This window comes from Cricetulus griseus (genome assembly GCF_003668045.3).
Source record: "Cricetulus griseus strain 17A/GY chromosome 1 unlocalized genomic scaffold, alternate assembly CriGri-PICRH-1.0 chr1_0, whole genome shotgun sequence".
NCBI lineage: Eukaryota > Metazoa > Chordata > Mammalia > Rodentia > Cricetidae > Cricetulus > Cricetulus griseus.
The window spans coordinates 109,166,952-109,194,607 of NW_023276806.1; the positions used below are offsets into that span (position 1 = coordinate 109,166,952).

The 27,656-nt window shown below is 38.5% G+C and overlaps 1 protein-coding gene across 4 annotated transcripts in view; it reads left to right on the forward strand.

Annotated features, from left to right (window-relative positions):
• Mfsd8 (major facilitator superfamily domain containing 8) overlaps positions 1-27,397 on the forward strand; it is a 30,959-nt gene extending 3,562 nt beyond the window's left edge. The window contains exons 2-12 of one of the 4 annotated variants that reach the window (XM_027391933.2): positions 4,361-4,452; positions 7,043-7,086; positions 8,786-9,026; positions 10,361-10,474; positions 12,840-12,984; positions 14,688-14,743; positions 17,480-17,588; positions 19,687-19,821; positions 21,588-21,691; positions 21,772-22,019; positions 25,023-27,397. In XM_027391933.2, coding sequence (XP_027247734.1) covers positions 4,361-4,452; positions 7,043-7,086; positions 8,786-9,026; positions 10,361-10,474; positions 12,840-12,984; positions 14,688-14,743; positions 17,480-17,588; positions 19,687-19,821; positions 21,588-21,691; positions 21,772-22,019; positions 25,023-25,229 — 1,495 coding nt within the window. In that variant the 3' untranslated portion in view covers positions 25,230-27,397. The remainder of the gene's footprint in view (positions 1-4,360; positions 4,453-7,042; positions 7,087-8,785; positions 9,027-10,360; positions 10,475-12,839; positions 12,985-14,687; positions 14,744-17,479; positions 17,589-19,686; positions 19,822-21,587; positions 21,692-21,771; positions 22,020-25,022) is intronic. The other 3 variants (XM_027391934.2, XM_027391935.2, XM_027391936.2) reach the window with 3 other exon arrangements.
• Positions 27,398-27,656: the final 259 nt, after the last annotated feature.

Here is a 27,656-nt window from a genome sequence, read left to right on the forward strand (position 1 = left end):
ATGGAAAAGTTGAAATAACAATGTAGTGAACACCTAATACCTTTTCATTTAGTCTTTACACAGACACACACACACCTTTTGCCAAACTGAAGTTTCAGACATTGTAATGCTTTGCTTATTCCAAGTATGTTTTTAAAGCCAGCCTCTCCCAAGAAAAAATATATCCCTTATATAATTCCATCATTATTATACCACTAGAAACACCAATACAACAAAGAAATACCACTACGAGTATTATACAATTTATGCTCTGTATTCCTTGTTTCTCTAGTTGTTCCAATAATGTAATAAACAAATACACATATGCACACACACAAACACACTTTATATATACAAGACAGTCATTGCTTGTATGTTGGTTGGTTCTATCCTGTTTTAAACTGTTTAGCTTAGAACTGTCCCAGCACTTGGAAGGCAGAGGCAGGTTAATCTCTGTAAATTTGACACCAGCCTGGTCAACATAGTGAATTCCAGGACAGCCAGGGCTACACAGAGAGATCCTGTATCACAAAACAAAACACAACAAACTGTCACTGGACCTATTTTTGCTCATGTGACAACTGACTGTTAGATTTAGGTCAGTGTTCCTAAGGGCTTTCTCACAATCTGGATTAGTGAACTGTTTCTCTCTTGGTTACAAGACTGTCACATGAGTAATATTGAGGAATGCTAATTCATTCCATCAGAAGTGCAGGCTGCCAGGCCCCAATGAACGGGAATGCATACTCCATCATTTGTTAGAAGAATGGACACTGGAGCTTTCATTATCAAAGTGAGTTTCTTGTTCTGTGATTTGAATTTAGACAATGGGGGTTTTCCTGCCCTTAAACAGCCCTTCAACCAAAATTTGAACATTTTTGTTTTCATCCATTATATAGAAGATAACCACTAAATCCTAACTTTAAATTTCTCATCCGTTCAGTTTTTAAGAGATTTTATTATAAGAAGACAGTTAGGAGCTGTAGAGATTGCTTAGCAGTTATGAGCCCTTGTTACTTTTACAGAAGACCCAGATTTGGTTCCTAGCATCCATATGGCAGCTCATAACCAACTGTAACACTGTTTCCAGGGGATCTGTCACCCTCTTCTGGCCTCTGTGGGCATTGCATATATTTGGTGCAGAGCACAGACATACATACAAGCAAAACACCATGGATGCGCTGGAACAATGGCTCAGAGGTAGAGAGTGCTGGCTGCTCTTCCAGAGGTCCTGAGCTCAATTCCCAGGAACCACATGGTGGCTAACAACCATCTGTAATGAGATCTTGTGCCCTCTTCTGGCCTGCAGGCATACATGTAGACAGAATACTGTATACATAGTAACTAAATAAATCCTTAAAAAAACCAAACAAACCCCAAAAGCAAAAACACCCATGCATATAAAATAAAAGGCAAATTTAAAAAGTGAAGAAAATTTCATTAAAAAAATAGAGGCAGAATTTTGCTATATATCCCAGGCTGATGTTGATCTTGACGTCTCAGCACCTTCCCCATTTTTTGTTTGTTTGTTTGTTTGTTTTTGTTTTTCAGACAGTTTTGGAGCCCAGGCTGGCCTTGAGGTCACTATGCAGCCCAAGATGACCTCAAACTCCTGATCCTCCTGCTTAGTGCTGAGACATTGAGGCTTAACCCACCACACCTGTTTTGCCTTAGCTTCTTGAGTGCTAGGATTATAGGCCTGGCAAAAAAGTTTGTTTTGTTTTCTTTTAGAGACAGGTTCTTACTTTGTAGCCTAGGTTGTCCTACAGTCACTACATAGCCAAGGTTGGCCTTGAATTTGTAACTGCTTTAGGCTAGGAAAGTTTTATTTTTCCTTTAACTGAGCTTCCAGTCAGGTTAGAGTCACTCGAGCTTTTTTTTTTTTTATTACCTTTCTTCACATAAATAATTTACTTCTCAGTTCCCCAGCTGAGAAAGAGCTTAGGGAAACAGTTACTTGGAAATGTAAATTGTCCTGATCCTTCTTGTAAAGTGATAATGTGTTTAATTTCTAATCTCCATAGAATAGTAATGGGTACCTGAAAGTATACTACTAAGCATTAAATTGATATGAAAGACCATACTCTGGGATTCAATGATCCATACTTTTCCCAGTATGTGGTTAATTGCAGTGGTATACATTTAATTTAGGTATATTGATTTTGTAATACAGCCATCTTAAGTGCTAGCATTTTTCAGGTATTTTATATCACAATTAAAAGGTCTCTGTGTATAGCTCACAATATTATATATGCAGTGTTTTAATGACTTAAAATATATGAGTCCTGGGGGCTGGAGAGATGGCTTAGTGAGTGAGGGAGCTTGCTTCTGAACTTGATGACCTTAACTTTGATCCTTGGATCCACAGGGCAGAAAGAGAGAACTAACTCCCAGTTTATCCTCTGACCTCCACATGCATACCGTAACACTCAAACCCATACACACACACACACACACACACACACACACACACACACACATATATATATATTAAAGTAATAAATATAATAATATAAATATATATATGTATATGTAATGAATATCCTTGGCAAACAGTAGATCTAAAATGTTTCTCTTCTTCCCTTTCTGCCATTTATAAATAGCACATTTGAAGAAAGAAAGCTTCTTCACTGGTGATTAAATTTGACAACATCAAGGTCTATTTTATAAAATAAGTGTTGGGCCACAGATTTTGTGGTACAGAACTTTACTGAAGCAGGGGGATTTTAGACTCTGGGACCAGCCTGGGCTACATAGAAAGACTTTATTCCAACAAAACAATGGCAGCAGCAACAACAAATCAACCAAACCCTTTCTCCAAAAGATAATACTCTTGGAACATAAGTAGGCATTTTGTCTGTTAAGTGTGTCTTGCTTTTTGGAAAAGTAGTGCTCACATAAGATAAGTTGCCAACTCTGGCACCTTTGTGAGCACTTAATGAGCATAAACACTCAGGTATCACCAAACAAGATATTAACTGATATATTTGCTTTTAGTACAGATTATAATTATCCAGAACATGAAACTAGTCTGCTCTATCATCATAAGCTCTTTAGTCTACAAGTAGAATTTATTTGGCAATTCATGTCAGAGCAAAGGTCAGTGGCCCAGGAAGCTCCAGGCTGGGACTGTCTTAGGTGACATCATTCCAGTCAGAACAGCTCACAGCAAAGGTAATATGGTGCTACAAGTAGGACATTCCAGAAATACCAGAGTAATTACTGAAAACAAATCTACCTTTATTGTATTTATTCATTCATTTTTGTTTGTGTGCAGACATGTGTGCCATGGTATACCTGTAAAGGGTAGTCAACAATTTGGGGGAGTCAGTTCTCTCCACCATGTGGGTCCTAGGGAGGGAATTCAGGTTATTAGGGAGGGACCTTTTCGCATCTTACCATCCCTGGTAATTAATTTTTAATATATATCATTTGTGGGAGATGTTTCTTGTAGCTAGTTTATGTAACTTTTCTTAGGAAAATGTATTCATTCATCCTGTTAGATTAACAAGTTTCTATTGAATTCAGCAATAGAAAAGTAGAGCTGGGGAAAATAGCTCAGTGGCTAAAATGCTTGCTGAGCGATCAAGAGGACTAGAATTTGGATCCCTAGAAACTCTTGTTAAGTGTCAGATGGGTATGATGGGCCACTGTAATTCCAGCATTGGAATTTAGAAACAGATTCCTAGAGCAACCTGGATAGCCAGACTAGCTATATCTACCATCAGGCCTCTATATGCATACCATATAAACATGAAAACTTAAAAAAGAAAAAAAAACAGTAAATTGCTTTGGAAAATAGTTTACTTCTTAAAGATGTCTTATATCTTCCAAATGGTGCATTACTATGGTCCTACAACCCAGTGAAATTTAAAATGCTTATTCAGAGGTTCCAATATTAATAAATTATGCCTGTTATATAATTTTTATATCTTTAGAGAAGACAGAGTAAAATTATTAATGCATAAATACCTGCCCCTAAAGACCAGGGAGTACAGCCCTTGTAAATTATCTGAAATGCTTGTAATTTTCCAGTTCTTGAAAGAGATGGTAGAGTTTTGTTTTGTTCTTTTTCTTTTTTGTTTTTTGGGACAGGGTTTCTCTGTATCCAGCCCTAGCTGTCCTGGAGCTAGCTCTGTAGACCAGGCTGGCCTTGAACTCACAGAAATTTGCCTGCCTCTGGCTCCAAAGTGCTGGGATTAAAGACTTGCACTGCCACCACCCAGCAGGTACAGAGTGTCTTAATGCATGTGCATTCTTGCTATAATTCATTGAATGAGGTCAGATGATAGAATCCTCACATTCAGTTACTGTAACATGGATTTGGAGTTTTGAGATTAGGGACACTCAACCTGTTAACCCTTTTCTTCTTTCCACCTAGAGAATGGGACACGGTAGAAACACAAGAGCATTACAAGAGTAGATGGAGATCTGTTAGGATTCTGTACCTCACTATGTTTCTCAGCAGTGTGGGTAAGTGCTAGAAGTTACACACAGTTCTACTGTTCATAGTACACTAGCTTTGTGGTAGTTTTAAGATTATTTACTTATCTATTCATTTGTTGTTGTTTTTGTTTGTTTGTTTTCATTTTTTGAGACAGGGTTTCTCTGTGTAACTTTGGAGCCTATCCCGGCCCTTTCTGTAGACCAGGCTGGCCTCAAACTCACAGGGATCCTCTTGCCTCTGCCTCTCAAGTGATGGGATTAAAGCATGTGCCACCACCGATTGGCTTGTTGTTGTTTCTTTAAGACAGGATTTTTCTGTTTAGCTCTGACTGTCCTGGAACTTTCTCTGTAGACTAGACTGACCTCAGAGATCTGCCTGGCTCTATCTCCCAAGTACTGGGATTAAAGGCGTGCCCATTTTACTTATCAATTTAGAAAAAAAAAAAAAAAACCCTTACTATGTAGCCTATGCTGGCCTAGAACTCAGGATTCTGTTGCCTCAGCTTCCCTAGTGCTTGGACTGATAATTTTTCCTCCTTTAAAACATTTAGTTTTTATTACTCAGCTGTCTAAGAAACAGTTTCAAGTTTAATAAGAGAAAAAGAAAAATTACTTAAGATGTTAATTGACATGTTAAACATTTTACTTGATGTAACTTCATTATAAAGTGTACTTTTTAAAATCCCTGTATGGGAGAGGTTTTGAGACAGTTTCACTGTGTGTCCTATACTGTTGATCCTCTTGCCTCAGCTTCTTAAGTGCTGAGATTACAGGTTCAGACTACTAGTCTGCCTAAGAAATAGTTCTTTAATTTCTTTATTCATCGAAGTCAATTCAATTCCAAATACATAGAAAACTGGGGGCCCCTCAGTGGTAGAATGATGCCTGGCATGGGTTCAACCTCCAAGACCCCCATACCCAAATTAAAACAAAAACATGAAGGTGAGACTGATAATAATGTGTGTTACATTCAAAACAGACTTTAGGGACATCAAGATGGCTCAGTAGATAAAAAGCATTTTCCATGCAACCCTGGCCACTGAGTTCAGCTAGTGACTTGAGTTTGATCTCTGGAACCTATGAGGTTCTTCAAGCTTTCCTCTGTCCTCCACATGTGTGCCTGTACTCATATACATGTGTGTGTTACTCCCCCCCACAGTAATAATGAAATTAATCAAAAGCAAGAATATAGACTTAACAGCCAAGATAGTGAGACCCTATCTTAAAAAAATAGACTTAAAATTCATTTGCATTTGTTTTATCTGTATGAGTGTTTTGCCTCCATGTTTGTATGTGCACCATGTGTATACCTAAGGAAGTCATAAGAAGCTGTTGGATCTTCTGGAACTTGGGAGCTGGAGTTACAGATAGCTGTGAGCCACCATATGGGTGATGGGAACTTAATTTAGATCCTCTAGAAGAACAAGTGCTCTTAAGCACTGTTCCAGCTATTCTTCCAGCCCAAGAGAATAGACTTTATGAAAGAAAGAAGTAATTACTAATAGATAGTACCAGACACATGAATCTTAGGGCTTTATGCTTAGTGAAAGAAGCCAGAACTGCCTGACTCTTCCCTTTCCCTTTAGTACCATGATTATGGATGATGAACCCTGCAGTCAGCTTTTATATAACGCTGGGGGTTCAAACTAAGATCTCCGTGCCTGTGTATCAAGCATTTTACAGACTGAACAATCTTCCCAGCCCCAGTGCATGTTAATATAGTTGCCCTTCTATTGCCCTCTTCTCTCCCCTTATATGAATTGTATATTTTAAGGGGTGAGTCATTTGGACATGAATCATATCTTAATGCATTTTTTCTTTATGTAAATCAGTGTCTTGAATTGGTTTAAAACTCTTGATTCTCCTGCCTCGGTCTCCTGAGTGCTGAGATTACAGAATTGGGCTACCACACCCAGCAGTAAAGCTAACCATTTAAAAGTAGGCGTTCCATAATTTCTGACTGGATTTGCCTAACATTTAGAATGGACAAATAGGGCTGGGTTGTAACTGGGTGGTAGAGTACTTATCTCAAATGCATGAGGCCTTGGGTTTGATCCCCATCACTTCAGAAAAGTGAAAAAAAGATAACAAATAGTACAGGAGTTTTCTATCATAGTTCTTAAGTGGAAAAACCTATCAGAAACCAGGAAGATTTTATAGTGTGACCATCTTCAAGTTTTTCAGTTAATATTGCTTCCCTTGAGATGGTGTTCCCTCTTTCCTATCGTTCCTGCAGTGGATTGCTCTTTTAAACAGCACAGAAGACTAGCACTTCCTTCTGACAATCATGGCCTTTCTTCCACTCATGTCTGCCATGTAGGCTCAGCAAAGTGTTCAGTAATTTCCACTTACAAGGGATATGAGAAGAGAAGCAGACCCTTTGATCTTGCTGTATCAGGCAGAGTAAGGGACTATGATTACCTTGTGTTTCTAGTTTATATTAGAGTTTATTATCCTTCTTAGGGTTAAGACTTTACTGCTTGATAAGTTAAGCATTTGTGTGTGTAAATTTTCAGGCTCAGAATATTTTAAAAATCCGTGCTATATTTCTAAAAGCTATACCTGTCATAGTGATTACATTATTATAATGCAAGTAAACATGTCTGCTCCTTTGCAGGTTTTTCTATTGTGATAATGTCAATCTGGCCATACCTTCAAAAGGTTTGTACATTTCAATCTGTTGATTTAAATAATAGTGGAGGTAACTCTAGTGTTGTCAAGCATTGTCTAGAGAGTGTCTTTAGTATTATGTAGTTTGATCTGTCTCAGAACAGCTTAAAATAGTAGTTCCTCGAAGGAGGCATGTTGGTCATATGCTTTATTGAACAAACAAAAACAGTTAAAGCAGAAAGGGTGCTGTGCCAAGAAACAGACTCATGCCTGGAGAGTGGCAGGCAGAGTGAAGGTGTGCTTACCCTCTTAATCAGGTGTGTTCACATCCATCACTGTCTCCCTAGTGAAAGCAGCGCAAGTAGACAAAGGGAATTCTCAAAATGTACAGATGACATTTTTGAGGAATACTTTCATGATTTTCCCGTGGAATTAATTTGAGTTTTCAGGAAAACTTTGTGAAAAGGATAGGCAACATGGCTGTCTCTTGATAGTGCTGTGAGATTGGTTTTTAAGTCCCCTCAAAGTGTACCAAAATGTTTGTATGTGCAAGTCCACTACATAAAGTGATGTAGTATTTGCTTATAATATGTGCACATTCTTCTACATGCTGTAATCATCTCTAGATTGCATATAATGCCTAGGACAATGCCAGCATTATGTAGTTGTTAAACTGCTCAGTCCTAGAACAGTGACAAGAAAAAAAATCTGTGTTCAGTTCATTTTTTGTCCTTCATGTGTGAAGGGTTTGCACTGTCCTCTCTTTTGTGCCAGCTTTTGTCTTAACTTTAATTTCTTAGTCTTAATTCTCTGTATCTTTAGCAGCTCACCCCTTGCTTACTGATTTTCCAGAGATTCATGTGTGTTAAGTTTTGACCTGTAATAGATAAGTAGAGAGCAGTGTGTTAGACATACCTTCTTCAGTAACCCAGGCTCTGCAGGGTTGCACAGAGTCACCTTCCCTAGCTTCTTTCTAGCTCCTTTCCTCACCTTCCTTCCTGTGCCCCCCCCTTCCTCCTTTCTACCTTTATTCACCCTTCGGGCCTCTTTTCTCATGTCCTCTGGGAAGCTTCCTCTGACTGTCAACACCCAGTCTGGGACAGGTTGTATATAGGTGGTCCTCCTTATCTTTGGGTTCTGCATCCAAAAATTCAAGTTTGGAAATATTTTTTTAAATCACCCATACTATTTTCCTTGTTATTACTCCATAAACTATACTATGTGATAGCTGTCTTTACAGAATTTACATTGTAGTAGGTATTATAAGTGATCAGAGATGACTTACACCTATAGAAGGTATATGTAGTTGGTATGCAAATGTTCTATATGAAGGTCTTGTGTGTGCACGCATTCTGGTGTTTTGGAGTCTTGGAGTCAGTTCTGAGAACATCAAGGGATGACTCCATTTCATCTCTGTATCTTTAGAACTTACCACACAGTGCTATAATGTCGAATGTACAGTGATGAACTTCTCCACGATTATTAATATGTTCCAGGAGTTCTCCACAGAAATACTAATCCAGAAAGGTTGTGGTAGAAATGCAGGTGGTTCAGCCACTCTGGAATATAGTCTGGGTATTGGTTACAAGGCTAAATATAGTTTTACTAACTGATCTAGCAGCCATGTTCCCAGATACTTAGTTACCCAGACTTATATTCACATAAAAGTCTGCCTTGGATGTTTGTAGCTGCCAGAAGCTTATGACTGTTGTTATGTGATGATTCTTAAAGCATTTACTTTTCTCTGCAGATTGATCAGACAGCCGATGCAAGTTTTTTAGGCTGGGTTATTGCTTCATTTAGTCTTGGCCAAATGGTAGCTTCACCTCTATTTGGTTTATGGTCTAATTATAGGCCAAGAAAAGAACCTCTTATCGTCTCCATCTTTATTTCGGTGGTAGCCAACTGCCTATATGCATATGTTCACGTACCAGCTGCTCATAATAAATACTACATGTTGATTGCTCGTGGATTGGTGGGATTTGGAGCAGGTAATTGTGTGTGTGTGTGTGTGTGTGTGTGTGTGTGTGTGTGTGTGTGTGTGTATGTGTTTCATACCATGTTTCCCCTTGTCATCCCTGCTCAGTCTCTCTCTCTCTCTTTCTCTCTCTCTTCCCTCTCTCTCTCTCTCTGTGTGTGTGTGTGTGTGTGTGTGTATGTGGGTTTGTGTGTAAGCTTCACATTCTTCCTACTGTTCATAGCCATGTCTTCCCTGTGTCATCCCCGCTCAGTTTCACATCCCACACACATCTTAGGAAGAGGAAGGTGCCTTTCATTTGCCTTTGCTCATAATCCTCCTAGGACCTACAGGTCCTCTCTTTTATTTCCATCAGATTTCACCCTCAAGATACACATTAAGTGCTTTATTGAGTGTGGAGTCCTCTTGAGCTTCTTGCCTCTGAATGGTTCCTTTTCTTTTCTGACCTGTTTCTGGCCTTTGCTTGCCCTGTTGTACTGGTTCCATCTTTTCTCATCAATTTTAGTATGATTTTTACATTAGAAGCAGTAAATGATAGTTTAAAATGTTCTGTGGTTCCTAGCAGAGTCTCTACTATAAAATAAGTGCTTAATAATAAAAAAAACCTTTGTTTTTGTTGTGTATATGTATGTGCCTAGTGAAGATATGCATGTGATAGTAGTACCCTGAGGCCAAAGGACAACACTGAATCCCCAGGAGCTGGAGTTACAGGTGCTTGTGAGTTGTCTGATGTGGGTGCTGAGAACTGAACACAGGTCTGCTATAAGAGCAGTATGAATGCTTAACCACTGTGCCCTCTCCAGCCCAAAATTGTTTACTTACATTCTTAGTGGACTCTTTGTTTCTGTATTACATGTCTGTGCATCCATTTGTGACACATTTCCTTATAGCATAGCACTCTGTTATTACAGCTGTCCATTATTTGATGAGAAAATCTTGGTATAATAATGCCATTTTTACATTATCTAAAACTATGTTTTCACTTGTGTGGGTGGGCTTGTTTTATTTTGATTCTTGTTTTGTTGTTGTTGGTTGATTTTGAGACAGAGTCTTACTATATACCTTAGGCTGACCTAGAACTCACTATGTGGTCTAGGCTGGCCTCTGTGTACCAGTTGCTGGGATTATAGGTGTGCACTACCCAGCCTAGCTGAAGTTTCTGTATGAGTGAAAATACTTTGTTCCCTTAGTTATGTGTTTGTTCAATAAAAATCTTACATACTGTGTAAGATGGCATAGAGGAAGACGTGACCATGGTGCTCATCAGTATTTCTTGCTCTGTGTAAAGCCAGTTGAGGTGAGTATTATAGCTGAAGGGTGATTCCTTTACTGTTATTGTCTCTTTAGGAAACGTAGCTGTTGTTCGATCATACATTGCTGGTGCTACTTCCCTTCAGGAAAGAACAAGTGCCATGGCCAATACGAGCACATGCCAAGCTTTGGGCTTTATTCTGGGTCCAGGTCTGTAGTCTTTACTTGATTTCTTAAATTTGAATTAGGAAAACCTTTGTGGTTCAAACTTAAATGTAACCCATGTGTGAAGCTTTGTGGCTAAAGGGAAAAGGAGAGAAACTTTAGAAAGGAGGGAGGGAGGGAGCCAGGAAATTAAGAGCAAAGTACAGTGATATAAATTCATAAAAATATCATAATGAAACACATTTCCTATGTTAGCTAAAAATTATCACAATGAAAAGAAAGCATTAATCTCCCCAAACCCCGTGTGTGTGTGTGTGTGTGTGTGTGTGTGTGTGTGTGTGTGTGTGTGTGTGTGTGTGTAATACTGAAGACTGACCTAAAGCTTCATGTATGCTAGGTAGCACTCTACCACTGAGCTATAGCATTAACAGGGAGGGACATTAGATTTTTTGTTGTTGTTTGGTTTTGTTTTATTTTTTGATACAGGGTTTCTCTGTAGCTTTAGAGCCTGTCTTGGAACTCACTCTGTAGACCAGGCTGGCCTCAAACTCACAGAAACCTACCTGCTTCTGCCTCCCAGGTGCTGGGATTAAAGGTGTGCACCACCACCACCCAGCTGACATTAATGTTTTCAATACACTACTATTGCTAGACTATTTTGCCTTGACACCAGAGCTCTTAATTGAATGATGTTTGCCCCTTTTACAGATAAGGATCCCAGGGTATAGAATCTATCCAGTGTCATCAAAGCAGGTGGGAAGTTCAGGGCTCAGAGTTGACATTTTCCTGTGTGCTTTGTACCCAGTACTGTTGTAAGAGCAGCATCTGCTTTTCGACTCAGCTAAAGTTAGATCCCAGTTACTGACAGGGCCCAAGGAAAATCATATCAACCAGGGGTGAAGACCAGAACTGTTCCATCCAAGTTTTACTACAGATTAATGTTAAGTGATACTAAATATGTATAATTTAAGTACCACATATACAATAATATTCAAAATACTTGACTTGAAACTGTTATGTTTTCTAGTAATGAAGTTGGTTAAATTTCTAACTACTTGAGCCAACAAGATTGTTCAATGGGTGTAACACGAATTAATGAAAGACCCAGAAACTGATATTGGGGTTCAAACTTCAATCTGAATATCAGAAAAGTGAAGCAGCCAGCCATTAGCTCTCACCTCTAGCTCAGTCTGAAAAGGCTGGTCCTGTCTTCATGAGCTCTTCACCAAGTCTCAGACTGTAACCTCCTCCTCAGTGTGGCTGGAGAACAAATGCCTCTCTGAGACCTTGCTTCTGTCTTACATACTTTCATAATGTTGGGATTAAAGGTGTGAGCTATAATTCTCTTTTAGACTGATTCACTCTTGTGTAGATCTGGGTGGCCTTGGACTCACAGAGATCCATCTGTCTCTTAATCCTGAGTCCTAGGACTAAAGGTGTGTATCACCACTGTCTGATCTCTATAGCTTGAGGCTGACTTTGCTTTTCTAAATCTTCAGTCAAGCTTTAATAAATCATAAATAATATATCACTACAAATGGGTCTTTACCTTTGTGCTAGCTACCAAACTTAGTAGGCTGAATTTGATCTCTGGAGAACATATTGTGAAAGGAGAGATTAAAAATTGTTCTCTGACTTTCACAGGTACACCCTGGCAGGTGCAAGCTCTCCTGCCCACTTCCACTTACATAAATCAATGTAATTATTAAAATTTATATTTTATTTATTGAATAAATTATATAGCTTAACTTTCATATACAGTAGTTTTCTTTTTTCTTTTTTTAGAAAAATAGATACTGGGACTGAGAATGTAGCTCAGAGGTAGGGTAGATACTTAGCAGGCCTCAGGCCCCAGTCCCTAGCACCCCTCTCCTGACAAAAATGAAGACACCAAATGGGTGGTAAATATGATAAGAACACATTATAGATCTATGAAAATGTTACAATAAATCTTATTATTATATAAAATGAGTATATGCTAATAGAAATGGTCAAGAGGATGCTGAGTTGATTGATCAAATTGTATAATCTTTGTGAATGTACACATCTGTCTCACCTTTTTAATAGTCTCCCTAAAGAGCTGCCTTAGATGTTTTTCCTATTTATTCTAACCTGCATGAAAATTTAATATCATATATCTGTCATATATACTAATATATTTGTGTATATATATATATATATATATATATATGTGTGTGTGTGTGTGTATGTGTGTGTATTTGTGATTTATACAAGAAAAGAATAAATTGTCTCCACCAACCAAGAGCCAATTTTCTCACTGCAGTTGAGATTCCTTAATACACATGGTGGCTTCATATAGACCCTAATAGTTCTGTGGTAAGCATCTTTTACAGTTTTTAGCTTATGCTTCTCCCATCAAAACTTACTTGTACATATGTCACTTTGTTAGTTTTTCAGACTTGCTTTGCACTCATTGGAGAAAAGGGAGTAACGTGGGACACCATTAAGCTGCAGATCAACATGTACACAGCACCAGTTTTACTTGGTGCCTTCCTGGGAATTGTAAACATTATTCTGATTCTCTTTATATTAAGGTAACTACATAGAAGCGATAAGCTATGTTTATAAATTGTCTGAAAGTTAACAAGATTTGTTATTATTCAAGGATAATTATTCCTATGAAGTCTTTTTGTATTTGTAGCATTGACTGTTGGGCCTCATACATGCTAAGCAAGCCCTTTACCACTACTCTGTATCTCCCAAGACCCTATCTCCCTTTATAAAGGGATTTTTATGTGTTTTAAAATGTTTTGCTTATATGTATGTATGTGGAGCACATGCATGCAGTGCCCTCAGGAACCAGAAGGATGAATTGGGTCCCGTGAAACTGGAGTTACACACAGTTGGGTTCCAGGAACCAATCCTGGGTCCTTAGCAAGACCAGCAAGTGCTCTAAGCTGCTGAAGCCCTTGCCAGCCCTTTCTAATTTTTACTTTTTATTTTGATGCAGGGACCTGTTAAGTTGCCTAGGTGCTCTGAGTCCCAGGCAGCCTCTGGGTAGCTGAGATTGTAGACCTGAGCTGTGGCTGGTCCTGTGAAGTCTGTGTGTTTTGCTGTCCATATTGGGTAGTTTTTGAACAGCTTAGGCATGTTATACTGGTAACTGCAGTAATAAGACAGACAAGGAATGGACACAGATGAGGAAGATCTATTCTTCATTTACTAACTATATTTTGCCTGGTGGTGGTGGTGGTGCACACCACCTTTAATCCTACCACTCAGGAAGCAGATCTCTGTGAATCTGAGAACAGCTTGGTCTACAGAGTGAGTTCCAGGACAGCCAGTGATACACAGTGAAATCCTGTCTTGAAAAACAAAACAAAAAACAAAACAAAAAAAAAAGAAAGAAAAATAAGAAAAAAAATGGTATTTCATTTTCTAAAACAAGTATTACTTTGTGTTTATGTTTTAACTTTTAGAAAAAAAAATTTACTATGTAGTCAACACTGCCTGAGAACTCAGGATTCTCTTTGCCTTATCCCCTGAAGTGCTGGGAATATAGGTGTGCGCCACCAAGCATAATATTATGTTATATGTTTTAGAGTGCTTCATCCAATTTTCCAAAGCCACTTACAATTTTTGTTTTGTTTTGTTTTGTTTTGTTTTTGGGTTTTCGAGGCAGGGTTTCTCTGTGGCTTTGGAGGCTGTCCTGGACCTAGCTCTTGTAGACCAGGCTGGTCTCGAACTCACAGAGATCTGCCTGCCTCTACCTCCCCTGAGTGCTGGGATTAAAGGCCTGTGCCACCACTGCCCATCTTAAAAGCTACACAACGTCCCTGGGTGGGCTTGAACCACCCAAAACTACTTACCATTTTTAAAACATTGAAAACCTCAAATACATACTAATGTAAATATACATGCTTCTAGATAAATCTTGAAAGTTTTATATGCTATGTAATCTTCCTATTCAGGAGAGTGAAGTGGGAGGATTACTTGACCTCAGGTGTTTGAGAGCAGCTGGACAACAGTGCTGGGCCTTTACTCACCAAAGCTCACACTGGAGATCCAGTGCAAGGCTTTGGGCCTTGCTTGTCCAGCATGTGTGAGGCCCTGTGCTTCTTGACTAGTACTGAAAACAAAAGGTATTTTTTTGGTTTATTGGTTATGTTTATTAGTAATTAGTAACTTTCAGAAGCCAATAAAAGAAATTGTGTCTGCCTGTGGAAAAGATAGGGTGCAAATAATAAGAAAACTGCTTCTGAATTAAGGTCTTAATATTTATGCTTTTCTTTTTAAGAGAGCATCGTGTAGATGACTCAGGACGGCAGTGTAAGAGTGTGAATTTTCAAGAAGGTACTGTTAACCTGTGTAGCACCATCTAAATTCTGATTCTGTTTCCTTGGTATTTACATTGCTTTTGTCTCTAAGCACAGTATGGTAGGTGACTGGGGAATATCTTCCAAGGTTAAAGGAATCTACATTAATAAAAGAACCCAGACCTGTCAGTTATATGTTGTTTATTATTGGCAAGGATAAAAGCCATTGCTAAAGACCACTTTTCTTTTTCAAAGAGCCAGTGTCCTAAAATCCTTGTGCTCATTGCCATACTTCTGATAACCCTGGTACAGGAAGCCCTTTCAAGCAGGTTTTGTTGTTGTTTTGAGACAGTGTCTCAGTATGTAGCTCAGGCTTACCTTGAAAATGACATGCTTGGCAAAGCTGGCCTAGAACTTGAGATCCTCCTGCCTCAGCCTTATAAGTGCTGAGATTACAGTTGTACAACATATACATACACCTGGCTTCCAGCAGTTCCCAGTACCTTTATCAAGATAGTAGGCATTCTATTATTTTATAAGTGTATATTTTCATCTTTTAAGTTATTTTATGGGTATGTGTGGTGCATGCATGTGTGCATATGTGTACAGGTATGCATGCCCATGTAGCTGCACATGAGGTCAGGGGTCTACATTGATGATTTCCTTGTTTCCACTTACTTTCTGAGACAGTCTCTCACTGACCTGGAGCTTGCCAATTTGAATAGAATGGCTGGCTAGTGATCCCCAAGAGTCCACCTGTCTGTGTCCTCCAGTTAGCATCACCACAGACCTGAGTTTCATGTGGGTGCTGTGGATCTGAACTCAGACCTTCATGTTTACGCAGTGGACACTTTACCCATCTCACAGCTCAGTCCTTTAAATCTTTTATTGGCTTATTTATAAGTTCCCAATTTATAAGTTCCTGGTAAGTAGGAATATTTTACTTAATAAATTGTTATTTAGTTATCAATTGTGGCCTTCAATCATATGTAAGAATGAAAGTTGGTACTTGCTCAGTGATTTTATAAAATTATACAAAAAACAAAGTAATTTTACTGAATACTTTCATATAAGATCATTTTATATTTCAATAAATACCTTGATAAAATGAATTGGTAAAGACTTACATGATTTTTTAATATCTAAAGATGTTCAAGTTTAAAGAAGTTTTGAGTGGGATTATAATTTTACATAAAATTTGGGGGGTGGGGTAGAGTAATGGCTCAGCAGTTAAAATCACTTACTGCTCATGCAGAGGACCTGGGTTCAGTTCCCAGTGCCCACATGGTGACTCAAAACATTCTGTAACTTCAGTTTCAGGGACTTGGAAGCCCTCTTCTGACTTCTGCAACCACCAAACATATACATATATGCTGCAGGCAAGACACTAATACATATAAAAATCAACCAACCAATTTAATTTAAAAACTAAATCTATCAATATAAACTGAAGTAGTCTTTCCTTAAAATTCTTGTGTGTGAGTGTGTGTGTGTGTGTGATTTATTTCAAGACAGGGTTTCTCTTTGTAGTCCTGGCTGTACTGGAACTCATTCTGTAGACCATGTTAGCCTTGAACTCACAGAGACCATCTGAGTGCTGGGATTAAGGGCTTGCACCACCACTGACAGGCCCTAAAATTCTTGTAATTAGGACATTTAGTCAATTTCCTCAGTTTGGGATACATTTCTGAGATTCCTTACAGCTCTATCCTTACTGGATATAGCTTGCAGGAAACAACCAATGGATATGTAGGAAATTTCAGTCTGACAGTGCAGCATTAGTACTTGATTCAAAGAAGTCAAGATAGGCCCTGGGTATTAACTAAGAATTAGAAAGGTGTACCCAGATAGTACAAGGGTCAGAAGAGCTTGGGCCTGCTTCTGTGAAGGGATCTGGATGAAGGTGACCGTTACTCTTAGTGTGACTGGAAAGAAAAGTCACATGCCACTCTCTATACTACTACAGACATTTCTAAATCTCCATTCCCTTCAGGTAGAAGGGCAGACACCATTACAAAAACATACACAAACTTTCTCTGTCAGGGAACACCATACCATGCTTCTCATTTTTTGCCCCCTCCCAGAGCATAATGTTCATTCTTGTGTTATTACATTGTTCACACTGAGTAATAACATAAGGAATGGGTTTGAGCAGATACACAGCTGTGTATATAACTATGAAGTTATGTCTGAAATGTCTGTACTTTGTGCTTTGCCTTCTAAAGCTACTGTCATGCAAAGATATAAAGATATACTATTGAAATAAAAAAAAGAGCCATTGAAATGAACCAAAGAACTGGGAACTGGTTTAATGAACTACTGATAGAACATAATAGAATCATTGTAAGATTAAGATTTAAGTCAGGTAGAAAATCCATACCTGGAATTGAAAGCAAATGTATTTTTTAAGAAGTCTATTAAACACTCTTTTGGATTGGGAGACACCAACATAAACCACCCTGAGTATTTCCTACAGGTAATGGAACTCAAACATACTTCTTGGAAGACTATCTACTTTACCTTAACTACCATTTGAAGATTTATTACTATGGGAATCTTGATACTTCTTTCTCAACCTCTTCCCTTTTTTGTTACTTTTATTTTCTCTTCCCCCACACCTCCTAGCCCAGGCTGGCCTCAGATTTGCTGTGATTATAATCCAAGTGCTAGGATTAAGGTGTGAGCCATCACACCCAGCTAATAATTTCCTATTACTTTATCATCATATGCAAAATTACACAAATAGGTAATAATATTTCTCTCCCATTTATAGAAAATACAGATGAAGTTCATATTCCTGAAGGAAGCATTGATCAAGTTGCTGTTGTGACTACCAATATTCTGTTTTTTGTGGTTTTGTTTATTTTTGCCCTGTTTGAAACGTAAGTGTTATTTTTTATTTAAATCCAATTACTTAGTAATCCATGTTTCTTAATGCAGTGTTAATTATACATATAGATTTTGTTTTTAAAGATTTATGTAAGGCATATTTTCTTAAATAAAATTTTTGGGTTTTTTTATTCTGTTTTGTTTTTGGGGGACAGGGTCTATATACCCTGGCTGTCCTGGAACCCTTTGAAGACCAGGCTGGCCTTGAACTCACAGAAATCTGAGTGTCTCTGCCTCCCAAGTGCTAGGATTAAATGGGTATGCCACCACAACCAATTTAAATATAAATGTATATAGATTTTACATTATGACATAACACTAAGTCTGGCAATATTATCTCTATTTAATCTTTGATCAAAAATTATAAAATTCACAACTGTGTAGGTTTCATTCATCCTTTTTTAAAAATCACATGACCCTTTCAAAAGAGAAAAAATATGCAAATGTAGCATTATATACACATATACACATACAAATATGCCCTGCAAAAATCTACTTCATGTTTTTTTCAATGGAGAGGAAGAATGTATTACACTCTCCTAAGCTGTAACGTCACCATTTGACAACATTTTTGTATCAATACGAATCAATGGATGTGCTTGGTGTGTATATTTTCAAAATAATTCATCCATATGAAAATCTTAATTCATTTTAGGGAACATTTTTAATGCAAAACACACGGCACATAAAATTGACCATATTAATCTTTTCCCCCCTAACATTGGGGATTTAATTTAGGATCTTAAGCATGCTAGGGAAGTGAGGTACATTCTCAACCTGCTTACTTTTTATTTTGAGATGAGTTCTCACTAAGACATCCAGACTGGCTTTAAACTCACTCTGTAGCTCAGACAGGGCTTAAATTTGTGATCCTTCTGTCTTAGCCTCCTGTAATGTTTACAGACCTGTACAACTAGGCCCAACATTAACTTTTTTTAAGTTTTAGATTTATTTTTATTTTTTAAAATGTGTTATGAGTGTTTTGCATGTAATATATGTATACCATGTGTGTACCTGGTGCCAGTAGAGGTCAGAAGAGAGAACTGCTTCCCTGAAACTGGAATCACAGATGGTTATGAACCATCTTGTAGTGCTGGGAATCAAACCTGGGTCCTCTGCAGGAGTAGCAAGTGCTCTTAATCTTGAGCCATTTCTCAGACTCTTAACTGTTTTTGAAAAGTTGAATACAATGGCATTAAGTGTGGTTACAACTTTGTGAGTCATAAGATTATCATCATCCCAAACAAGCTGCACACCCTCACAGTTACTCCCCATGTCTTTCACCAGCTCCTGATGACTTGTCTGTATAAGGTCCCTCAAAGAAGTTGCATCATGCAGTATTTTATGCATGTCTTATTTCATTGAGTGTGAAGGTTTAGGGTTCCTCCTACTGTGGTGTATCAGACTTCTCTAACTTCTTATGGCAGGTGGCAGCTACTTTTAGTTGACCACTAATCTGCTGATGAGAGCTCCGTTGGCATCATGCAGCTGTGTTGAGTGACATTGCTGTGCAAATGTCTGCTGGAGTTCAGTTCTTGGATCTGTACCTGTTAACTGTTTAGCCCTTGGAGAAAGCATGTATCTGTTTTCCATATCAGCTCATCTGATTTCAAAATTTAAGATACTATTCTTTTTAATACAAAATTTAAACTTTAAATTGTTTTGCTGTCTGCTAACAGTGTGACATTGCTGGTAACACACATACTTTATAATGGGGGGGCATGTAGAAAGTGCACTTCCAGCAAAACTAAAATAAATTTCTGATTTTGAAAATGATATCAACATAAAGTTTACTTCTGTAGGGGCTCTTTAGAGTAGGCCCTCAGTAGAAGTGACGCCCCAAAGAAAGGCTAGTCATAGTTTCACCCTTAAAGCTCAAAGCTCCCCCTACGAAAAAAAAGAGTGTAATCATGACTGGTTGCTTGGAGGATAGGGCTGTAACTGATTTATGTTGTCTCTTGTTTGCAAACCTGCAATGTGACTGTGTTCCTTATATAAACTTATATATGAAATTAAAAGGGTTTGTATATTCTTGAAGGTATTATTATAAATGCTTATATTTAATTCTTAGCAATGGCTTTCTCTTCTTAGAATCCTCACTCCATTAACAATGGACATGTATGCCTGGACCCAGGAGCAGGCTGTGCTCTATGACGGAGTAATTCTTGCTGCTCTTGGAGTTGAGGCAGTTGTTGTTTTTATGGGTGTTAAATTACTTTCCAAAAAGTAAGTTATATGGTTTTAGTTTTATTTCAAATCTGTCTTTGAAAAAAAGAAACATGAAGCAGTACTAATATAAATGAATATGCTAGTACATTTTTTCATTTGTTATAGCTTTTTAGTTGTTGTTAAGACAGAGCTTATTAGCCTTAGCTAGTCTGGAACTCACTACATAGACCTGGCTAGCCTGGAATTCATGGGTCAGTCTGCCTTTGCCTCCTGAGAACAGGGAATAAAGGCACCACCATGCCTGGCTGTATTACAGTTCTTGAAAGTTTGCAAAAAGATGAAAACTTTACTGAGAATGTATATTTTTATATTCTATGGCATCACTTTGGTAAAGTAAAATGCCTTACCAAAAAAAAAAAAAACTGTATACTAACTATTGTTATATAATTTTTAATGTATATTACTAAAAGTGTATCTCATAAAACATTGTCTTATGAGATTGAATGACTAAGTTTGGGAAATTCTGGTTATTAAAGCCTCTACACTGATGGCTGAGACAAGAGGACCATGAGTGCCTGCATGTTACCTATTGAGACCATGTCTCAAAGAACAAATTGAACTTACATAGATTTTGTGTGTGTGTTTTGTTTTTATGAGTCAGGGTCTCATGTACCCTGGCTAACCTTGAATTATTGATCCTCCTGCCTCCACCTCTGAGGCACTGGGATTATAGGCTTATATATTTTAGAACATCTAACTAGGCCTCCATCTTATAAACACTATACCATCACCATGGCATATATAATTATAATTATTTCTCCAAGTTATTTGACCACATAACTATTTGTGTGTGTGTGGTGCTGGGGGTTGAATTTAGGGCCTCACATATGCTAGGCAAGTACTTTACCACTATATTCCCAGCCCCTAGATAACTTTTTTTTTTTTTTTTTTTTTTTTTTGGCTTTTCGAGACAGGGTTTCTTTGTGTAGCTTTGGAGCCTATCCTGGCACTCGCTCTGGAGACCAGGCTGGCCTCGAACTCACAGAGATCGCCTCCTGAGTGCTGGGATTAAAGGTGTGCATCACCAACGCCAGGCCTAGATAACTTTTTTAAAAGAATAATTTTATGAAAGTAACTATAAGGAACCCTGTGTGTGGGAAATATGGGAATGCATGGGAATTGAATTCTGGAATTGAATTCTGTCACGTAGTTTTACTTTTCTCTATGGTGCAGGGATTGTACCAGGGTTTCATGCATACCACCACTGAACACTCTACCACTGAGCTATATATCTCAGCCTTCCATATAGGTTAACACAGGTTATTAGCTGATGAACAGCTTTAATGGTTTAATTATTCTTAAAATACTGGTTGAAAATGAGCATAGGCATGTATAGGTATGGTCATTCTTCACACTGGCTCTAAGTCTCTTTGCCCTAATAGTTACTGACAAGCTCTACTTTCTGTAGGAAAAGATAAATGCATTCATCACCTCGAGTCCAGCTCCCTAATCTGAAATCATCAGTTTATTAGAGAAGCCTTTTTTTTCTTTTTCTCTTGAGAATGGGTCTCTCTATATAGCCCAGGTTGTCCTTGAACTCCCTCCCTGGGTTTCTGCTCTGTATCTAACTAGGTGCTGAGGCTACAGGTGTACACTGCCATGCCTAGTACTGGGTGCTTTCAGTGGGGAATTCTATTTAGTATTGCATTAATTGATAAATATAATGAATTGTATAGCAAGTTTACTTACATTTTTTTTTTTTTAGTTATGGTAACAGAACTGTGAATTCACATTGCATTTCAAAATCAGTTTCTGTTCAACAGGATTGATGAGCGTGCCATTCTCCTGGGAGGTCTCGTGGTTGTATGGGTCGGCTTCTTTATCTTGTTACCCTGGGGAAATCAGTTTCCCAAAGTACAGTGGGAAGGTATGGTGATTTTAATTCTGTAACACCAGTCCATTCCATTCTTTAGAAGTAGCAAGTGATACCTTATCTTTATTTTACAGATTTACACAACAGCTCAATCCCTAATACTACACTTGGAGAAATTATTATAGATCTTTGGAATTCTCCAAGAGAAGATCACAGTGAGCAGCCAACCGGGTGCCCAATTGAACAAGCCTGGTGCCTGTATACCCCGGTGATCCATCTGGCCCAGTTCCTGACAGCTGCTGTGCTAGTTGGAATCGGCTATCCAGCCTGCAATGTCATGTCCTATACATTATATTCAAAAGTTCTAGGACCCAAACCCCAGGTAAGTTAACATTTTGTCTCAGCACTAGCACATTTCCTTTTAAGCAGATTTTAAAAATCTAATTTCATGGAGCTGGAGAGATGGCTCAGAGGATAAGAGCACTGCCTGCTCTTCAGAGGTTCTGAGTTCAATTCCCAGCAACCACATGGTTGCACAATTCTCTGTAATGAGATCTGGCGCACTCTCTGACCTGCAGGCCTACATGTAGGCGAACATTGTATACATAATAAACAAATAAATCTAAAAAAAAAATCTGATTTCACATTTCAAATGAAAAAAGAAAACAAAATAAAAGGCTAATTTTGGGGAGAGGTGTACTTCTTAGACAGGCTCTGGAGCTGGAGCTCACTTGTATCCCTGCAGGTCTGAGTTTTAGGTTCTACCTCTGTCTGCTTCCAACACTCAAAAAATTCTATGATGTGTTTGGTGAGATTTATCTGGTGAAATACAACCTTGCTTAGCCAGAAATCAGATGTCTTAAATTCAGTAATTATGAGCTCAAAATACTTTTCATTGAAAAAAGTCTCTGAACTTAAAAAATACAATAGTCTCAAACAGTTTAGCAGCTATATCTATTTCCTTTTCCGTGTTGTGCTGGAGATTAAAACCAGGACCTTGAGCTGCTACTACTGAGCTACTCTGAAACCTATCTGTATGTATTTTAAGGTTTTCTTTCCAAGACAGGGTTTCTCTGTAGTTTTGGAGTCTGTCCTGGAACGAACTCTGTAGACCAGGGTGTCTTTAAGTGCTGGGATTAAATGTGTGCCCCATGTGTGCCCCACCACTGCCTAGCTGTATTTTAAGTTTTAACTTTTTTTTTTTTTCAGTGCTAGGATTGGATCCTTGTGCTCTACCACTGAGCTAAAGCCCTGGTCCAAAATTAATTTTTAAGTAAGAATGTCAGGGCTGAGCTGGGCATGGTTATACATAGCTGTAATCTCAGAATCCAGGAGGCTGAGGTAGGAGGATCACAGAAGATTCAAGGCCAGCCTGGTTTACACAGTGAGGTCTAGGACAGCCAAGCCATATAGTGAAACTTGGTCCTAAATAACACAAAAACACACAGGAAATTCCTAGGCTAGAAGCACAGATTTTATCCTAGAATGCCTGACATCCTAGGTTTGATCTCTGGCATGCACACATACACACACAAAAGTAATTTATGTATTCATTATAAAAAATGAAAAAAATACATAGATACATATGAATAATAGTTTCAGAGAGGCCATAACTACTAATATTTTAATGAAGTCAGACTCCATTTTCAGTCCCTTCTCTATGACTATGTAAATGGCTACATGTACTTTAAGGAGTATGTCGTGGATTCTTTAGATTTACTTTCAGTGAGACACTATTTCATTATATAGATGTACCATCACTTACTCATAATCGGACTATTGTTTACTTATTTTCTGTATTTCTAAACTCTTGTTTTTAATGACAATTATATAAATGGCCACAAATTATCTTACTCTTTAAACATTAAACTCAGACCAGGTGGTAGCACATGCCTTTAATTCCAGCACTTGGGAGACAGAGGCAGGTGGATCTGAGTTCGAGGCCAGCCTGGTCTACAAAGCGAGTTCTAGAACACCTAGGGCTACACAGAGAAATCCTGTCTCAAAACACCAACCAACCAATCAAATTAAATTAAACTGAAATGGTTGTGGTGGCACATGACTGTAATCTCAGCATTTCTGAGGAAGGAGCAGGAAGATCTTGAATTTGAGGCCAGCCAAGGCTACTTGTTGATTCTTAGGCAAACCTAGACTATACTGTAAGATCATCTTTAAAAAGCAAACTAAGGGGATGGATACATGGCTTAGCAGTCATGAGTGCCTACTGCCCTTCCAGAGAACTGAAGTTCAGGTCCTAGCACCCAGATCAGGAGGTCTATGACCTGTGACTCCAGCTGCAAGGGATTAGCTCACTGGAGAGCAGGCACATGCCCTCCCCCTTCCCCCCACACTCTGAGACAAAATGGTTAGGCATGGTGATTCATGCCTTTAATACCAGCATTCCTTGGCCCAAGACTCAGTATATATATTGGCTATGGTTGGTTGGCTGCCTGGGGAACCCAAGGGTTCTGCTTGTGTCTAACTTCCCAATTCTGGGATTTCAAGCACATGCTACCATGCCCCATTTCTTTTTGTTGCTCTTACTTTTTTTTTTTTTTTTTTGGTTTTTTGAGACAGGGTTTCCCTGTGGCTTTGGAGGCTGTCCTGGAACTAGCTCTTGTGGACCAGGCTGGTCTCGAACTCACAGAGATCCACCTGCCTCTGCCTCCCGAGTGCTGGAATTAAAGGCGTGCGCCACCACTGCCTGGCCTGTTGCTCTTATTTTTATTAAGTATTTCACACACTATGTTTTGATCATATTTATTCAATCTCTCCCTCCAGACTTACCCCCACATGCTTTTTAATTAAGTTCTAGGGATTGAAAGCAGGTATTTGAACTTACAAGTCAAATATTACCAAACCATTGAGCCATCTCTCCAGCTCAGATCAGTTTTTTTTTTTTTTCCACTCACTTTTTTAACATTTAAATTAGAAACAAACTTGCTTCATATGTCAATCCCAGCTCCCTCTCCCTCCCCTCCTCCTGGTCATCCCCCCTCAGCTCCCTAGGGAGTGTGAGGCCCTCCTTGAGGGATCTCCAAAGTCTGTCATATCATCAGATCAGTTTTTATTGTTTTGTTTTTGGATTATTGAAACAGTTTCTCTGTGTAGCTCTAGCTGACCTGAAACTGTCTCAGATCAGTTTTTTTTTTGTTGTTGTTTTTTTTTTTTTTTTTTTTTTTTGAGGTAGGGTTTCTGTGTGTAACAGCCCTGGCTGACCTGGAATTCACTTTGTAGACCAGGCTGGACTTTAACTCAGAGATCCAACTACCTCTGCCTCCCAAGTGCTATGACTAAAGGCTTGTGCTACGCCTGATTTACTGTTCTTATTTGAAATAACTAAACCTGAATTAATCTGTTGTTCTCTACCTTACCCCCAATACAGGGTATGTACATGGGCTGGTTATCTGCTTCTGGAAGTGCAGCACGGATTCTTGGGCCTGTGTTCATCAGCCATGTGTACACTTACTTGGGCCCACGATGGGCATTCAGCCTTGTGTGTGGAATAGTGGTGCTCACCATTTCACTCATGGGAGCCGTTTACAGAAGACTTATTGCCTTTTCTGTCAGATGTGGGAGGATCCAGGAATAAACTAGCAGTCTCTGCTGGATGCTTGCTGCCAACCATCTCCAACTCAGCCTTGAGTATCAAAAACATGTGCTGAGTAAGTTAACTATGAATGGTAATGTGTGAAAATACATTCTGGGTCATAATCTCTTTATCAAAAGTGAATTATCTTTATTGTACTTAACTGAAGTTCACGAACTCAATAGTGGGTGGATAATGTTTGTAGGTGCAAAACTGCACTCAATATAAACTGTGAAGCTCTCCTGAAAACAATGGGACTATGAAAGTGGAACTGGAGGAAAATTCTGTTTTAATCAGCCAGGGCAGACTGAAACATTTTTTAAACAAAAATACAAATATTTTAATCAAAGTTTTTTCTTTTTTTATGAAAATGCACTATTATTCAGTTTCCTAATGAAATAAAACTGAGCCTTAAATTCTTGTAGCTTGCCCACCACCAGACTAGGCTTAAGTTTTTCTTTCCTGCTCAGGGTGAACCCATTGACTCTCCCTCAGTGTAATTTGCACATTGCACCTTTGTCTACTTTAACTTAGAATCTCACTTCTAAATTAACCTGTGAGCAAGAATAATGCTAATATCTGAGGAGTAAAGAGAACTAAGAGTCAAGGTGGATTTTACTACCTTTAGAAGGGCTACCTTTTCAAGTGCTTGTAAATTCACATTAGAAACATAAGACAAATGTGTTTTTTAATGGTATTAGCAGCAAATGGATTCTTGAAATTATCACTATTTTCCACGGGCGTTGGTGGCTCACGCCTTTAATCCCTGCACTTGGGAGGCAGAGGCAGTCGGATCTCTGTCAGTTCGAGGCCAGTCTGGTCTATACATCGAGTTCCAGGACAGTCTCCAAAGCAATACAAAGAAATCTTGTCTCGAAAAACCAAAAAAAAAAAGAAAGAAAGAAAAATGACTAAGTCCTTTAAACTCTAGTGCAACTTTGAGATTTTACTGCCCTGTCTCAGTAGTGACAGAGAGGAACTGCTATTTCCATCCTGTGCAGACCTGCAGACCCATTCATAGAAGCAGAACTATACAGTTGGACTTTGAATGCTGTGACATTCCTGTCTAGTCATGCTATGATTTGAGGTAGAATGCAGAGTTTCTGGTTCTGTGTGAATAGAACACTGATATGTGTACAGGAATCTCTGAAAACATGCAAAAGTGTTTTTCCCATTCTGTGACCATGGTTTCAAATTTGAGCATGAACATCATACTCTCCTCAACTCCACAGTCTACTGAAGTTATCAACACTAGATGATGGCAGCATTTTGCTTTAGTCAGTTTCTGTTGTCAGGTCCCGGTCACTTCTGACCTTAAAACCCTCTGTGTGTGCTATGCAGAGACAACAGTAAAAGAGTGAGAGTTCTCTCCAAGTTCCTGTGTTACCCACAGTAATTTCTCACAGCAATCTTAGGGCTGAAGATCCTGTTCCCTGACACATTTGAATTAATGGAGGCATGGTCCTTGTCTAAGTGTCTTCAGAGGCTTCAGCTGCACTTTTCAGAAAAGGAAAATTTCCCAGAAGTTGCACTACCAGTTACTTAACTGTGAGGAACTATTTGTACTAGTGACTCAGACTTGCAGAAATATTTGGGGAAAAAAAATTAAGTGTAATGAATGAAGAAGCTTTTTTATCAGTATACCATGTTCCCAGCAAGAACATAACAAGTTTTCCAGCCCTAGAATCGTAACACTACAATTCAGGGAACTATAACCTAGCAAAAGTGACTACACCTTCTTTTTTACTAAGGCATTTGTTTCTTGGGAGAGTAGATTACCACATACCTCGACACCAAAGAAGTGAGGGAAACAACAGGTTTAGGAAAAGAGCTAAAGTTTTGAATAGAACAAAGTGAGGATAAACTGAGTAGCAGACAGAGACCATAAGGTATGAAAACTGTTACTACTGTATAGTAAATAAGTTGTTCTTGAAAACCTAGCAAAGGGTTATTTCTTTAGTTGAATGGATTGTCACTTCTTAAAGCATTTCTAGCCATTATGCTTCTCTATAAAACAAGCTCTTCAAGCTCATTTCTTGTGTTAAAGTGAAATAAACTTGTGATTTTTAATTTAATGATGATAAACTACTATTTGAATCTGTTTAAGACTTATTTTAAAGACAATTCTGTCTACCATTTACTATTAAAGATTTATTTATAACTTTCTCTTACATTGTGTATGTTCATGTCAAAAAAAGCAAGGATTTGTATCTGCCAACTTTGAGTACATATTAAGAAGCCCTGAATACATGCTTATTCCCATGTACTTACTGAAATTTGAGCAGTGACTGCTAGGCTTCTACTCCATCAGGAACCTCAGACACTAATTAGCTGGTATAGATATTTATGGTTGGCTATGGGAAACGTAATGAAAGATAAGGCCAGAAGGAGCTCAACCTAAAGAGCAGCACTAGGAAACTTCCCTAAGAA